Source organism: Populus trichocarpa, chromosome 1 (assembly GCF_000002775.5).
Source record: "Populus trichocarpa isolate Nisqually-1 chromosome 1, P.trichocarpa_v4.1, whole genome shotgun sequence".
NCBI classification, from domain to species: Eukaryota; Viridiplantae; Streptophyta; class Magnoliopsida; order Malpighiales; family Salicaceae; genus Populus; species Populus trichocarpa.
Window position 1 is genome coordinate 26716624 of NC_037285.2, and position 17311 is coordinate 26733934.

General features: G+C 35.3%; 1 protein-coding gene across 1 annotated transcript; it reads left to right on the plus strand.

Moving 5' to 3' along the window:
• Window positions 1–1249: 1249 nt before the first annotated feature.
• Window positions 1250–12452, plus strand: LOC7467998 (ABC transporter G family member 31). Its single transcript, XM_024611326.2, has 24 exons — window positions 1250–1717; window positions 1979–2099; window positions 2188–2276; window positions 2876–2960; window positions 3960–4122; window positions 5192–5268; window positions 5353–5497; window positions 5885–6186; window positions 6256–6537; window positions 6875–7191; window positions 7272–7432; window positions 7517–7620; window positions 7707–7863; window positions 7972–8037; window positions 8113–8243; window positions 8332–8664; window positions 8761–9051; window positions 9155–9238; window positions 9564–9697; window positions 9812–10039; window positions 10612–10783; window positions 10869–10956; window positions 11251–11417; window positions 12037–12452. The coding sequence occupies exons 1-24, from the start codon at window positions 1374–1376 to the stop codon at window positions 12301–12303; spliced, it is 4308 nt and encodes a 1435-aa protein (XP_024467094.1). The 5' UTR covers window positions 1250–1373; the 3' UTR covers window positions 12304–12452.
• Window positions 12453–17311: the final 4859 nt, after the last annotated feature.

Sequence of the window (17311 nt, forward strand, 5' to 3'; positions counted from 1 at the left end):
TTGAGATGGTTCTTTAACAGTACGTAACTAAGAATTAATATTTAAATGTTGAAAGGAGGATCATGATCCAAAACAGAAGTGCTTAAATTGCATAATACACACAGCATTTTCGAAGAGTAGAAAGGGATTGTTATTTCGTTTAGAAATTCCGTCGAAATTTGGATGCGCGAAGTTGTTCGTCGTTACAGTGTTTTTGTGACCATAAGCCTCGTCACGAAAAGCTTTAGCTAGAAAATCAAGCGCTCACTTAGTGCACTTTGCACTTTGGATTTGACGATTCATTCACGGTGCATTTTTCAGGCGTGGCAATATTTAGTTTTTGTTTTGGTCCCTCTGATTTTAGATGTTTGTGTTTTTGATCCAAAATTTTATTTTTATCATATTTTAGTTTTTAAGTATTGAGAGAGAAGAGAGCAAAAAAAAAAAAAAGAAAAGAGAAAAAAACTTTGGATGGATATAATTGTCTAGCTAAAAGAAATTATTTTTGATATTAATAAGTTTGACATTAAAAGGACAGCTTGATGGAGGTGGTTTTATCCTTTAATCATGACATAAAAATTAGATCAGAATCTCTAAAATTTATTTAAAATTTATTTTGATTCTGCTTGATTTTAAGTTTTTTAAGTTGATTTTTTTTTTATTGGATATAGAGTTATTGATGTCCATTAGAAGTTTTGGAGTGTTTTTTTTTTATATATATAAAATAGATTAATATTTAGGTTTTGAAATCTAAAATATCCGGAATTTGTTTTTTCAATCACAAAAAATAATCGGAATTTATTGCAGAGGATGGTGAATCATCTATATAAGTAGATGATACATCATATCCTCTGTTTTATTAAAAAAAAAAAAAACTTAGGCAGACATAAAATTAAAAAACATGATTAGATTTTATTCTTTAGGTGATGCATTTTTTTTCTTCATTATTTGGTTAATTGTTTTATTAATTTATATTATACAAAGAAATTCCCTTTAAATAAAATTATAAAAATGACAACGAAAAATCACATAAAATTATTAAAATCACATAATACATAATTCCTGACTTTTCAGATGCAAAAATGAAAAAAAAACAACTGAAAATATCACCTTCTTCTAGATCCTAAGTTCACCTTTTACTAAGTCATTCACCTACCTGGATCCATCTTAATTTACCCAGGGTAATTAAATGTCTAGTTAATTTATTAATTTTAACCCCTTAAATAGCCGGGAACTTCTCTTTCATTCTTAACAAACCTCTACAGTTCCCTCTTTTAATAAGACACTCTTCCCTCTTCGAAACAAACTCTGATATATAAAGGGAGAGGGAGTTCCGCATCAGAGCCGTCTTTTAATTTTCCTCTTCATACAAGTTATTAACACAAACAATAACAATGGCAGCAGCTTCCAATGGAAGCGAGTTTTTTGAGTTGGACATTGATCCAGTGAGAGAGTCGTTTTCAAGGCCATCGAATGCCGAGGCGTTGGAGGAGGACGAAGATGAACTCGTTTGGGAGGCGATTTCGAGGCTACCGTCAAATAAGAGAGGGAATTTTGCCGTGATGAGGAAGTCTCCTTCTGAGTACGATCGAAGTGGAGGATATGGTGAGAGAGAAGAGATGATTGACGTCAGGAGGCTTGATCGTCATAAGCGAGAACTTGTTGTTAAAAAAGCTTTGGCTACTAATGCTCAAGATAATTACAAGTTGCTTTCTGCGATCAAAGAGAGGCTTGATAGGTACGTGTTCTAATTGTTTTCTTTCAAAATCAATGCTTGCATTGCATGCATGTGATTTTCTTTTCTTTTTTTGCTGATATTTTATTTATTTACGATCGAGTCATCTTGATTTTTACACTTTTTGTTACTAACTGTTTTAGTTTTCCTCAGATTAAAAGAAGGGAGAAAGAAAATGGTGTTTTTTTAATTTTCGGATTTAGATTTTATTTTAGGTTTTCTAATCAATATTCATTTTCGCGTAAATTTCTGTTCATAATGAAGGGTTGGAATCGAAGTGCCAAAAGTCGAAGTAAGATTTGAGAACTTAAATATAAGTGCCAAGGTGCAAACTGGGTCAAGAGCTTTGCCTACTTTGATTAATGTTGCACGAGATTTGGGCGAGGTAGTTAATTAATCTTTGCTTCTAGTTCATGTAAATTTATAGCCGTCTCGAACACTGTTTAATTGATCACTCGGTTTGCCGTGTGCAGGGTTTACTAACAAAACTGGGGTTATTTCGAGCAAAGCGTTTTCCCTTAACAATCTTGAATGATATCAGTGGTGTTGTAAAACCTGGAAGGTAATGCATGCATATGATTACTTAGAATTGAAGTTGTTCCTAAGGATGGTTTCGAATCCTGTCTGAAGGAATCTCATGTACATTGAGAATTATGCCAGTTAATTTTGGTTGGTATTATGGAAGTCTTCTGGTTTACAGCTAGAGAATCTGTTCTTGATTTTCTACTTGTCAATGGCGACTGCACAAATAGCAAGAAGTTGGTTATCGATCGCATCACATTATTAAGAGTTCTGTTATAGAAGCAAATTCAATTAAAAAAATTCACTTCTTTTCCTTAGGCTTAGTAACTTTAAATGAATTATGTCATGCTGAGATCGTATTTGTGTTCTATCTCAATTGAAGAAAAAATAAGCAGATAAGTCTTTTGATTTTAGATAAAGAAGCAAGGTCAAATCCATATATATCAAGTACTTTATTGTGTTCAAGTAAATATTTTCGATGGTTTACCTTTCATACGACTTTGTGAAAAAGTTCGGTTTGTTTATGAGCTAAAACTACCCTTTTGATTGGTGCTCTGCCGGAGAATTGATTAGTTTCATCTGTTGCCCTGAGAATCTTAACCAAGTCAAATAAACATGTTTTGATCTGGGTTCTTGCAGGATGACTCTGCTCTTAGGACCACCAGGCTCCGGCAAATCGACCTTGCTTTTAGCTCTCGCAGGGAAACTTGCCAAGAACCTAAAAGTTGGTACTTTTTACTATCATTTCCAGCAAAACGTCACGTGAATCCTCTGCAAACTTTTATTGATTTCCGGGCTTTTTCCAGAAGCTCTTCTTGTCTAAATCTCAGTTTTAGTGTCTGAATCGTCACTAATGATACGGTGATACTTGGATTGTTCCATGATTAGTTAAAACTAAACTTAAATTGCAAAAAAAAAAAAAAAAGAAACCGAGGGGGGTGGGAAATCTATTATTCATTGTGGTACGAGAGAGTGTGACACAAAAAGGCAATGTATGTGTATTGAAAAGTCAAACTTTACCTAACTGATATCTTTTTTCAGCTAGCCTGGAAGTTTAATTGGGCTTGCTGGCCCAACAGAAAAGTGCTTGTAAAAGCAAGAACAATTAGCTTTCATCAGGAATTAACTCAATTACCCAAAGCATTTCTAAGCTGGGTTATAAAATTTATGGCCCAGACTCTCTTCGGCTGTTTTCAGTTCAACCTTCTCGTGCTGCAGTGTAGGAGACCAGACGACCATCCTCGAACGCCCTCTAATATGCTACCTGCATTTATCAGCCAACTATTGCTTTCACGAAGATTCTGTTGTAAGAAATATCGTGTTTAGAGATACCTAGGGCAACTGGAGCTTATAAGAGAGCAGATTTATCAAAAAGCTTTACCTGTTATCTGCTCAGCGTAGGAAAACTTGAGTTGCCTAACTTGGCCTTTAATTTTACAGGTCAATACATTGCTTGCTTAGCTTCGGTATTTAGTCAAACCACTTTAAAAATGATAGGGCCAACGTTTAAGCAACCTCTTCCATTCAAATGTTGGTCTCAGTGGATTAATCACTGCTTAAGGATTTGATTCACTCATGCTAAAATATCCTGTAGAGAATTGGATGAGATATACTATTTAAGGAATATCCCCTTTAGTAGATTTTCTTCTGTTTTCTTGTTTTTTTGCTCTTGCTTAATTGCTGCTACCCCATATTAACCTTATTCATCTCTTAATTTTTCCAGAAATCCGGTAATATTACGTACAATGGACAGAAGTTTGATGATTTTTATGTCCAAAGGACCTCTGCATATATCAGCCAAACAGATAATCACATTGCAGAGCTTACTGTGCGAGAAACATTAGATTTTGCTGCTTGTTGGCAAGGAGCAAGTGAAGGCTTTGGAGGTTCATTTACTTCCATTTCTTTTTAAATCATTCTTACATTCATGCTTTGATCCAAATGGTTTTTTCTAGAGGTATACAGGAGTTATTTTTAGCTTGAAACTGTTCCCAATCCAGTAATAATTCTAGGAATTAAATAAGTTCTTATGATCACGTAAATTACTGCTTCTTGGTCTTGTTAGCATTCGCATGGTGGTGCAACTTGAGATTGCCAATGATTAGGAATCAAGTGGGATGATCTTACCGTTTGCTATCTTGCTTGATGTATCTATTTTATGTTTCGCAGATAGAACTACTGTTTGATTTGTTACTGCGTAGACTTTATTGTCTTAGGCCATGTTTGTTTTTATATTACAATACGTATATGCATTATAGAAAATATAATGGCATAGAAATATGAAAATACAATCATTGTTGCTGAAAACCTACCAGATTGTAGAATCCTCGGGTTCGTGATCACAATGCATTATGTTTTATTGCAACCTTCAGATGACGAACCTTGTTAATAGCATTTTTTATCAATTATAACCTGGGAGTCGATTATGTGATTTTGAAGATTACCAGTCTTGATCATTTGATAAGTAAATTAATTACCTATGTACTTAGGTTTTAATATTAATTATAAATGAATGGCATAAGAAAAAATCCATTTACCAGAAATTGTTTATCTTGAATGAATTCCAATTTGTAATTGTCTTTGGAGCCTTTTTATATTTTCTTTTCAAATATTTTTGATCATGTTAATTCATGAAAAAGATGGATGCAGTTTTTTTTTTCCTCTTCTCAACATTATGTAGCTAAGTGACAAGAGATGTGGATGATTTTTCATAAAAAAACTCGTCAAGTTCTGGGTAATGCAGTCTTATCACATTCAAAGCAATTCCAAATGACCATTTTCTTCTGGTTTTTCCCCTGTAACTCTTAAGTGGTTCTGTTTCCTGTTCAAAAATCAGCAAATTTGGCAGTATTCTAATTAGGGGACACAATTTATGCATAGCATGAACATTCAGAGGTTTTTGGTTTGTTTCATATTTGCTATCTATTTTCTTATTCTTTCATCGTCCACTTCTAGGCTACATGGAAGATCTAGTTCGCTTGGAGAAGGAAAGAAATGTGCGACCGAATCCAGAGGTTGATGCTTTTATGAAGGTACATCTTAATTTTTAAACTTTCTGTACAGTAGTTCATGTCTACTTCAGACTTAATTTAATCCACAACAATTTCACTGCACAGGCATCTTCAGTTGGAGGTAAAAAGCACAGTATTTCAACAGACTATGTCTTAAAAGTTCTTGGTCTTGATGTATGTTCAGAGACAGTAGTCGGAAATGACATGTTAAGAGGTGTCTCAGGTGGTCAAAGGAAACGGGTTACCACTGGTCTCTCTCTCTCTCTCTCTCTCTCTCTGAATGTTGATTGACACCGTTTATTATTTTTGAAGCCATCAACTGTACATCACTATCATTTGTTTTGTTTTTGGTGCATTCATTTTATGGGTTATACTGATAGATGATGAGCGGCATCATGCATTTTCGTTGTAATTTTTAATGGCATGAGAATGTCCAAATTCAAAGACAGAAAGTATAATAATCATGGAGTGCTGGTGTTTCTTAATTTTTTACCAATTATGTTGTTGTAGATATATGGACCTGTTGGCTGTAAAAACACGAGAGCTTTCCATATTGTGTTTGATTGTGAATTACCAGTGCTGAAATATTTTGTGATTTTGTCTATCAAATGATATTGGGTTAATATATTTTGTGCAGGAGAAATGATTGTTGGGCCAAGAAAAACCTTATTTATGGATGAAATATCCACTGGACTCGATAGCTCCACAACATACCAAATTGTGAAATGTATAGGAAATTTTGTTCATCTAATGGAAGCTACTGTATTAATGGCCCTTCTTCAGCCTGCTCCCGAGACCTTTGATCTGTTTGATGATTTGGTGCTATTATCAGAAGGTTATGTGGTGTATCAAGGCCCTCGAGCAGAAGTTTTAGAGTTCTTTGAGTCATTAGGATTTAAATTGCCACCACGGAAAGGGGTTGCAGATTTTCTTCAAGAGGTATTATGCTGAAAACTCTAGTAGAGTTTCTGTTCACTTTGGTTCTTGTCTGACATGCTTTATTCCCAGGTGACCTCTAAAAAGGATCAAGCTCAATACTGGGCTGATCAGTCAAAACCATATTTGTTCCTTCCCACCTCAGAAATTGCAAAAGCATTTAAAAATTCCAAGTACGGAAAATATGTCGACTCCGAGCTTTCTGTTCCATTTGACAAGTCCAAGAGTCATGTTTCAGCTTTGTCAAAAACCAAATATGCCGTATCAAGATGGGAACTATTCAAAACATGCTTCTCACGAGAAGTTTTGCTGATTAGCAGGCATCGTTTTCTTTATATTTTTAGGACATGCCAGGTATTGTTTATCTTGAGCTTAATTATGGTGTCTTTCAGCTTTTACATTGTAATTGACATATGATGTATCACATTATGCCTAAAATATAGCCCATCTACTGTTAATTGCATACGTGATTGATATTTTTAAAATTTAGGTTGTAATTGGCAAATGATGCAGCAGTACATTTCATTTCAAATAAGCTGCAATCAGTTATTGCTGGCTGCTTCATTCTGAGATTTTCTATTTTCACCGGAAGATATACATCCTGTTTGCCAATATGTATAGTCTGCGATGCATCTTATTTGTGTATAAAATTTTCTGTTCTTTTTTATATCTCTGCTATGTATGTTTGAAGGTCGCATTTGTTGGGTTTGTCACTTGCACATTGTTCTTGCGGACAAGATTACATCCCACTGACGAGATGAATGGGAACCTTTACCTCTCCTGCCTGTTTTTTGGGCTGGTGCATATGATGTTTAATGGCTTCTCCGAACTATCACTTTTGATATTTCGACTACCAGTGTTTTACAAACAACGAGATAATCTCTTCCATCCTGCATGGGTGTGGTCCGTTGCTAGTTTTATTCTGCGCCTACCTTACTCCATCGTTGAAGCTGTTGTATGGTCTTGTGTTGTATACTACACAGTTGGTTTTGCTCCCGGGGCTGGGAGGTAATGCCAGTTTACTTGTGTATACGATGTTTTAGTCTTCGGGTCCTTCTTTATTCATAAATTCTTAAAATGTGTTTCAGGTTCTTCCGTTTTATGCTCTTACTCTTTTCAATACACCAAATGGCACTCGGTCTCTTTCGGACAATGGGTTCAATTGCACGAGATCTGGTTGTTGCCAATACATTCGGGTCAGCTGCTCTATTGGCTATATTTTTGTTGGGTGGATTTATCATCCCAAAAGGTATTTTGATGAATTTATAATCCCAAATGCACAACCGATTTTTCAAAGTTGCTTTCGAATTTGTGATTTAATTTCTTGTTCCAGCAATGATTAAGCCGTGGTGGATTTGGGGCTATTGGTTGTCACCATTAACCTATGGACAGCGTGCAATTTCTGTCAATGAATTTGGTGCCGAGAGGTGGATAAAGGTCTGCTCTTTTGGATTCCAAAATCTGTTTTTTCTGTTGTCTGTTTCCTTTAATTAGTACTGACATTTCCATGAAACTATATTCAGAAATCATCTTTTGGGAACAATACAGTTGGAAACAACATTCTCTATCAACACAGTTTACCTTCTAGTGATTATTGGTATTGGATTGGAGTTGGTGTTTTGTTGCTTTATGCATTACTTTTCAACATAATTGTGACATGGGCCTTGACCTACCTCAATCGTAAGTTTGAAAAAAATTCTTATGCCAATTAGATACATGAGAAACTTGGTCTGCTTCTTTTTTGGCATGTAATATTAGTAATAAATACCATGTGTTGGTTGATCACAGCTCTTACAAAGGCCAGGACAGTGGCTCCAGCTGATGTAACACAAGAAAATTCTGATGGGAATGATGGTAAGTCATTTTAATGTTGCACAATGAGTTGATATATGTGCATTGCTACTTACATGCTAAAGAATCTTTGCGCAGCAACGGCTCAGGAGTTTGAATTGAATCGATCATCATTGAATGAAGGCAGTAAAAACAAGGGAATGATTCTTCCTTTTCAACCATTGACAATGACATTCCATAATGTCAATTACTTTGTTGATATGCCCAAGGTTTGTTTGTCTGACGGGTTTAGGTTGCCTTGACTTTTTGCACATACTTAGCTGATATTGCCAAAAAAATGTTGTTTGGAATTCATAGGAAATGAGTAAACAAGGTATAACAGAAAAGAAGCTGCAGCTATTGTCATACGTGAGTGGAGTGTTCTCACCAGGTGTCCTGACTGCGTTAGTTGGGTCTAGTGGAGCAGGGAAGACCACTCTGATGGATGTATTAGCTGGAAGGAAAACTGGTGGATATATAGAAGGAGATATCAAGATATCAGGTTACCCAAAAGAGCAACGCACATTTGCCAGAATCTCGGGATATGTTGAGCAAAACGATATACATTCTCCTCAACTTACAATTGAGGAGTCTCTCTTGTTTTCTTCTAGTCTCCGGCTCCCAAAAGAAGTTAGCAAAGAACAAAGAGTGGTGAGCAGAATAACGCACAGATGCAAATTCACACATGCTTTTTGTTTATTTGTCTTAACTGTATTCTTGATGCTTTTTTCCAAAAATGTACTTCAGGAGTTTGTTGAAGAAGTGATGAGGTTAGTAGAGCTTGATACTCTGAGGCAAGCTTTGGTTGGTTTGCCAGGGAGTAGTGGGTTATCAACAGAGCAGAGGAAGCGATTAACAATCGCAGTGGAGCTTGTTGCAAATCCTTCCATTATTTTTATGGATGAACCCACATCTGGACTTGATGCACGAGCAGCAGCTATCGTGATGCGAACTGTTCGTAATACAGTTGATACTGGAAGAACTGTGGTTTGCACCATCCATCAACCCAGTATTGATATTTTTGAAGCATTTGATGAGGTTTGTTATGCTTTTTCTCTGCACTTAAAAAAGTTTGAGAAACTGGCACTTGAAGTTAGTTTCTATTTAATTTTAAATCATTTGGGATCTGATGCATGCACAGCTACTTCTCATGAAACGAGGTGGTCGGGTTATATATGGGGGGAAACTTGGAGTTCACTCGAAGATTATGATAGACTATTTTCAGGTAACATTGCATTATTCTATGCATGTAACCTTATATTTCTGATTTATGTGCTTCTTCTGAAGAGTCTTTTATACTAGCGTGAATTCAAGGGCCATGGTTTAGCTTTCTTAATTAGAGCCAAGCTTCAATCAGTTAGGCCTTCCTGTTTTAACTTTGTCATTATACTTGATACTACATGCTCTGTTGTTTGAAGACAAAAAAGGAGAAGAATAATCATTACTTGGACTTCCTTGTCATCTGCACACATTCTTTTTTAATTTCCTCACGTTCAAGGGAACCATGCTGATTCTGTAGTCCGCACGTTCCTTCTTTTTTTCTTGTTCAGGGAATTAAAGGAGTCCCTCCATGTCCTGATGGTTACAATCCAGCAACTTGGATGCTTGAGGTTACTACACCTACTGTTGAAGAGAGAGTTGGTGAAGATTTTGCTGAATTATACAGAAAATCTAGTCAATACAGGTATTCTAATTGAGGTCTTGTTTAACTGCAAGAAAGATCTTGCAAAATATTATCTTGTTCATCTACCGAGAGCATTAATCTGAATGAGTGGACCATTTTGTTTTATTGCTTCAGGGAGGTGGAAGCTTCAATTCTGCATCTCAGTTCTCCTCCTGCTGGCTCAGAGCCTCTGAAGTTTGAATCGACATATGCTCGAGATGCACTGTCTCAGTTTTATATTTGCCTTTGGAAACAAAATCTTGTATACTGGAGAAGTCCACAATATAATGGTGTGAGGTTATGCTTTACTGTAATAGCTGCATTGATAATAGGCTCGGTATTCTGGAATATTGGTTCAAAAAGGTAAATTCCTATCCTTATATATCACATCTGGGCGCAGTTGTCGAAATATGAATATACATTGTTGTGATCAACAAAGTTATGTGTTATCTTATTCTTTTTATTATTTACCCTTTTTAGTTAATTACTGGTTTGACATATTAAATGAAACGTAAGCTCGAAACTACAAAAAATATTCTTTGTAAGCAATCTCCATATGATAAAATTTAAACATATGACACATATCAGCCCATTTTAAATATCTTATAGCATGCTTTTGGTACAAATAATTTTAGTATTTGGATACAAAACCGTAGATCAAATTCTAGATAACTTGTAATTTTAGATAATTTAACCAATGGTTACTGCATTTTCTATCTCAATACCACGAGAGAATTCAAAAGGAAGCGAAGGCCGGGAAAAAAAATAGAAAACGAAAACAAAGAGGACTGTTGTGCTTTTATTTGTTTACTCGTGCATCTGCTGGTGTTTCTTATGCAAGTATTCTTCACAATCAAGATGTCTCATTTCCCTTTCGTTGAAATTCTCTGAATGTTGTTAAATCACTCAATCTTGACACTTTTGAATTTTGATAGGGACTCTACTCAAGCTTTGTCCGTGGTTATGGGAGCACTATATTCTTCATGCATGTTTCTTGGGGTCAATAATGCTTCTTCAGTACAACCAGTAGTTTCAATTGAGAGAACTGTTTTCTATAGAGAGAAAGCGGCCGGAATGTACTCTCCATTATCCTATGCAGTAGCCCAGGTGACTGTCAATGCTGAAGAAATCACAGCTTCTTTTGGAAAGAGCAGTTGATGAATAATTAATAATTCAATGTTCTTCTAAACAGGGCCTTGTAGAGATACCATACATTCTGGTTCAAACAATTTTATACGGCATCATCACATATTTCATGGTTGATTTTGAGAGGACGGCAGGTGAGATTCTAAGTTTCCATTATGAGCTACTTCCTTTGTATAACAATAAATAACTGCTTCCCTTTACTAATGATGACTCTGTTCTCTTTTCTTTTTCATCGAATTCGATCTATTACTCTATATCTGATTGAATACAAGTTATGCATTCTGATTTCCATGATGTAGGATTTCAACATTTTCTCTCCTAATTATACTGCTTTGTCATGTACCTTGAGCCTTTCAAATGATGTGACTAGATGTCGGAAATTTATTCAGATGCAATTCATGTATGTGAACGATTCTTGTTCAATGCAGGAAAATTCTTTCTATTTTTGGTGTTCATGTTCCTCACTTTCACCTACTTTACTTTTTACGGTATGATGGCTGTTGGTCTCACACCTTCTCAACACTTGGCTGCCGTCATCTCTTCTGCATTTTACTCTCTGTGGAATCTCCTTTCGGGATTTCTTGTCCCACAACCGGTAAGTAGTGTTTCAACTTCAAATAAAACAGTGCATCAAAACACTAGCAGCCCTAACTTGCTGTTCATCTTCCAAGTTCCTAATTATATTAATAACTAGGATTTTTTTTTTCATTTCAATAAAGCTCATCTCATTATAATAGTTTAACCATCTTGTCTATCACAACACATTTGATCCATGTGGATCTCACATCGGCTCCACATTAAAGTGGGAATTGCTTTTGTGAGAATGGGGTGGTGAAGTAGTGCTAACACAGATAATTCCATAGCCATTCTTTCAATTTTTCTTACAATCAATCAAACAGACTAATTCTGTGCTCTCTCGAGTTTCAAAAACATATCTAGCTGTTTTTGGCTGAATCTGTTGACAGAACTAATTCAATTCTTTCCTTGATAAGATAAACAGCTTAATTTCGATTTCTTCCCCAAGACCAAATAATTTTTTGATTTTCCTAAGACCAATTATATAACATCTCCAAAGTGAAATGTATTGGATAGAAAGGTAAGATAGTTAAAGGGACTTGGAAATAATTTGACTTCACATACATGAGGAGAAAATCTTTCCCTTAATTTGTTTCCCGTCTAAGCAACTTCTATGGTTATTGTCTGCCATGTTTCAGAGTATTCCGGGATGGTGGATCTGGTTCTACTACATCTGCCCCATTGCATGGACTCTGCGGGGTGTAATCTGTTCTCAGCTAGGTGATGTGGAAACAATAATTGTAGGACCAGGATTTGAAGGCACTGTGAAAAAGTATTTGGAGGTTACTTTTGGCTATGGTCCCAATATGATCGGAGCGTCGATAGCGGCACTTGTTGGATTTTGTCTCCTCTTCTTTACTGTCTTTGCCCTCTCCGTAAAATTCCTCAACTTTCAGAAAAGATGAGCTTAGGATTTACTTTCCCGAGATGATCGATGCTTTTGTAGATTGCACAAGAATGCATCAAAATTAAAACAGAAAACCATTTATGGGACTATTTGATACGAAGACTCTCTTCAATGCACCAGACTACCTGACCTGGGAACTTTGTGGTATTTTCTGAAGGATATTTTTCTTATCTCACTATAGTATGTCAAAACAGTTATGTACAAGTTCTAAACATAATGAAGAAGAAGAACATAAATAAACTAGATAAGAACATAGTTATGATGAAAAGCATAAACAAGAGATTAATGAAAGCAAAACTTAAGCATTACAAAAATATAAAGAAAGAAAGTAAGAACATGATCTTGATCTGAAAATCAAGATGACTAAATACATGGCAAATGCCTCCTTTTATAGATTAAAATTTAAAACTATTGATTGGTTGACAAACTATTTAGTTGGTGGCCAACTATTGATTTGGTGGCTGGTTTTTGACATTGTTGGCTGCTGGTTATTGACATTGTTGGCTGGTTATTGATATTGTTGGCTGGCCAAAACGTCATTGCTAACATCAGAATTAGAGCCCATTGAATTCATGAAAGTTATGGGCAATTGTCCCAGTTTTCCAACAAAAAAAACCATAGTTCATTTGGACTTCTAGAACTCAAGATATGAGCTAAAAACCGAACAGTGTCTGAGCTGCAGGACAGATTCCGACTTCTCCGTTGTTGCTAAGATTTGAACTTGAAAACGACAGAATTGAGTCTTTGACTCCCATGAAAGTTTTAGGTCTATGTCTTAGCTTTCCATCCATATAAAGCAGACCTAAATCCAAGGTCTACAACTCCAGTTATGGTCCAATAACCGAATGGTGTTCCAGCTTGGAATTGAACCAACATCTCTTCTCTTAGCCCTTTCTTTGTCTTCTTAATTTCAATAGTTAATCACATCAATTAATCATTTGAATTGTGAAATATACCTGCATTCAAAACAAGCATTTACCATAAATTAAAGATATATTATATTATCAGACTTGTTATTATAAAACATGCTTTAGTTAGAGAATTTAATGATATTTTAGTGCAATATGATGATATAAAGCCTTAATGAGAATGCACTTTTAAGTAGTAATCACACCCCCCAACCAGCTTATTACTAATCCCTAGTAATCAAAACGTTAAAATAGAAAAACAATTTGCAAGTTCAACAAAGCAAGGTATTCATCATTTAACTTCTATTAATCTATCCAAATAAACAAATTCTCATTAAATTTATGTATCTGCTTCATACTTCATAAACAAGATATTAATAAACTTTCTTTTTATGTGCTCAATGTATGAAAACATAGATGATGGAGCTTTTATTGGAAGAAAACAATATTCTGTTCTAATGTTTAAGGTTAACTTCCTTGGGTTGGGATTATTATCTTTTTTTTTAAAGCAAGAATTTATAACACAATGTATCTTGAACCCATGTAATGAGCTTTCAGCTAATGACTCCCATATCAGTTGGTCTTAGGGCATCAAGTGTTGAGACACCCCTTCGAGCTTAGTAACTCGAGTTGCAGATACTAAAATGTAGATAGTGCAATGTTTGATTCCCATAAGCTTTCTCCTCAACCCATGTAACAAGCAATTGTCCAATAGCTCCCAAGTCAGTTGATTTTAGGGTACTAGGTGTTAAAACACCCCTTCGGGCTTAATTGCTTAAGTCAAAGAGGCTACGAAACCAAACTTATCTACTTTTTTATTTATTCAATTTGTTTTTATTTTTATTTTTTTTTGTTTTTGTTTTTGTTTTTGTTTTTGTTTTTTGTTTTTTGTTTTTTTTTTTTTTTGCAAATTATATATTATCCCTTTCCCTTAGTTGTTACCTTTAACAAAAGAACATGAATAATGTAATAATCCAATATGCAACCCATAATCATATGTTAAAGTGTGTGTGTGAAAATGAAGGTTTAAGAATACTTGTTAAATGAGTATATGAGCAGAATCAAGTGATAACAATGCGATAGTTTGTAAACCTGAATATTTCAATAAGTATTATGATAGACCTTGTGAAGAATGTTTACTAAGATGCGTCTCAAGAGTCACTAAAGTTCCTCATTTACTATGCCATCCTAGTAACAACAGGTTTGCAAATGGTTTTAATAATAGAAAACACAGTTAGTTAAAAAAAAATTTAATATCAACTACTACCCTCTCCCTCCAACCAAAACGAGATATTGTCCTCAATGTTCTAAGGTAGAAAAATAGTGTATAGAAGATATCACCTGAAACAACGACTACTGACAAACCTGAAACACACTTAAACAAATATAAGAAAGAACAAAACACAAATATTATGCTATTAATAAAACCAAAAGACACAATTTTTCACAAACTAAGGCTCAAATCCAATCTAAGCTTTTTACGGTGTTCTGTGATTGACCAATTGAGTCGACTCATAGAGGAATCAACTACAGGGATGAAAGATTGAAGTTCATCAATCAATTGCTCAGCAGTAGCAGCAGAGATGAGGATTTTTCGCGCTTAAAATGTTAGAAATTGTTGTTCCACAGCATGATCAAGAAAAGATAGTAAAGTATTATAAAAACCATTAACATTTAGCAAACCTATAGGTTTCTGGTGAATCTTCAATTGAGCCCAAGAGGAAATATGAAATATCTCTTCTAAAGTGCCCAAACCACCTGGTAAAGCAATGAAGGCATCAGCATGGTTAAACATTACAGATAGTCGTTCAGACATTGTGGAGACCTGTAATTCCTCTCCAACTGTTTTTCCAATGATGTCCCCTTCGGCTAAAGCTTTGGGGACAACCCCCAAAACTTGACTGCCTCCTAAAAATACAGCTATTGAAACACTTCCCATTAACCCAAGGCTGTCTCTCTCATACACTAAATGAATCTTTCTCTCAGCTAGTACCCGACCAAGATGATTTGCTGATTCTAAAAACTCTTTTTCTTTCCCAGGACTGGATCCACCAAAAACACAAATATTTTTTATTTTAGGAACAGAGGAACATGTCATTTCTACACACTTCTATATCTGTTGAATGAATGGGTTGAGTAGAAATGATGGGAAGGAAGAGAAGATTTTATAGATGAGAAATTGAAAATGCAATCATACCACCTATATGTAGGCTAGCTGGAGTCTCTCTCTCTCTCTCTCTCTCTCTCTCTCTTATTATTTTATTTTTTATATTGTTTTTTAAAAAATATGTATGTACAAGCAGTTGTGATTGTGGCTCACATCTTCTCTTGGTTTTACGTCCAAGAACGGCTTAAACGCCCTTTATGGGTCGGGGATAGGCTTCCAATCCAGTTTTCTTAAAAACTGGCAAACATGGTCTTTTTTAGTCAGATTCCCAAGACTATATCTATTATGTTCTTTATAAAAATGAGGCCATAAAACATGAATTGCACGATGCACATCTTCACTATGATGAGACTTAAGAGTCAATAGAAGATTATTTAAAGACTCTCTACGCTTTGAAATAAATCCCACCTTTTAACAATTTTCACTGGTTTTGCAGAATGCATATGTGTATTTGAACATGGTGGGCCAACAGAATCCACATTGTAAGATTTTTGCAGTTGTCTTTTTTGACGAGAAATAATCTCTGCATGTCTCAGAATGACAAAGTTTAATGACACTACTTACCTCATTGTTGGGAATGCATCTTTGAAATATTTAATCAGGACAATATTTGAATAAGTAAGGGTCATCCTAATAAAGTTCTGCACGTCGCTCAAAAAATTTCTTTCGTTTTGGGTATTCCAATGAGCTGGCAAAAATCCTGAAGTAAGAAAATTGTCAATATTAGCAGACTAAGGTATTGAACTAAGAGAAAGTAAAGATTTATCAGGAAAGTAATCATCAATTGGTGTGATGTCAGATGTCGAATCTATTGTCAATTTTGACAAATGATCCATGACAACATTTTCGGTGCCTTTTTCTTCCTCGATTTCTTCCTGTTTGAATGTTTCAAATATTTCAGAATTGTGATTGACTTCCTTTTGTTTGGTCATGGCATGAGAAAATGGAAGTACTGGTGGGGAATCAGTCTGTTCTTTGCAATGTTCAGGTTTAACTATTTCCTTACCCTCGGAGATTGACTCATGATCTTTCTCACAAGGTTCAAGAATTGGTCTTTCAATAACCTTACCACTGTGGAGAGTAATGACTGATTGGACTTGATCTATGTGTTGGCTTCCGGAACCACTTGCACTTGAATTGTATTGCCCTTCGGGATTTTGCTGGGGTTGAGATGGAAACTTACCTTTCTCCTGGAAACTGAGAGAAGATGTGAACTTTGCAAGAGTATCTTTTAAATCAGCCATGGTTTGAGCATTTTTAGTGTTGATTGTCTCTTGCTTTTCAATGAATGCATGTAATGTTTCCTCAAGATTTCTTCTAGGAGAGGGAACATAAGGAGGTGCATATCCATGAGAATTTTGAAAATTATGGTGTGCTTGAAATGGTGGCTGTGAAGTTTGTGCATTATTGGTACCACTCTTCCAATTGAAATTTTGGTGATTAAAAGAAGGCAAAGTTGGACAATCATTGTTTGAGTGTTCATTAGTTTCACAAATTTGACACATAATTTCTTGAACAGATTTTAATTGACCATTCTTTTTTAATTCTAGTGCCTCAACTTTTCTAGCTAGATATGCAAATTCGGCTTGGAGGTCATGATCTTTCTTAAGGTTGTACATGCCTCCATTAGATGTATGAGGTTGAGTTTTACCTGGTGCCTCACAAGTGCTTGTAATGTCCCAATTTTGAGCATTTTCAGCTAGCAACTTTAGGTACTCCATTGCTTCATCAGGGTCTTTGTTTTCAAAAGTTTCATTGCACATCAATTCCACCATTTGCCTATCTTTAGATGTTAACCCTTTATAAAATTGTGAAACCAATCTCCATATTTCAAAACCATGATGAGGACAAGTATTAAGCAAGTCTTTATATCTATCCCAACACTTGTAAAATATTTCTCCTGGTTTTTGAGTGAAAGTGATGATTTGTCT

Coding starts and splice junctions, on each gene's coding strand:
- LOC7467998 (XM_024611326.2), top strand. CDS start 1,374: ATGGCAGCAGCTTCCAATGGAAGCGAGTTTTTTGAGTTGGACATTGAT. Junction 9,052..9,154: donor TTTTTGAAGCATTTGATGAG/GTTTGTTATGCT, acceptor ATGCATGCACAG/CTACTTCTCATGAAACGAGG. Junction 10,957..11,250: donor TGATTTTGAGAGGACGGCAG/GTGAGATTCTAA, acceptor TGTTCAATGCAG/GAAAATTCTTTCTATTTTTG.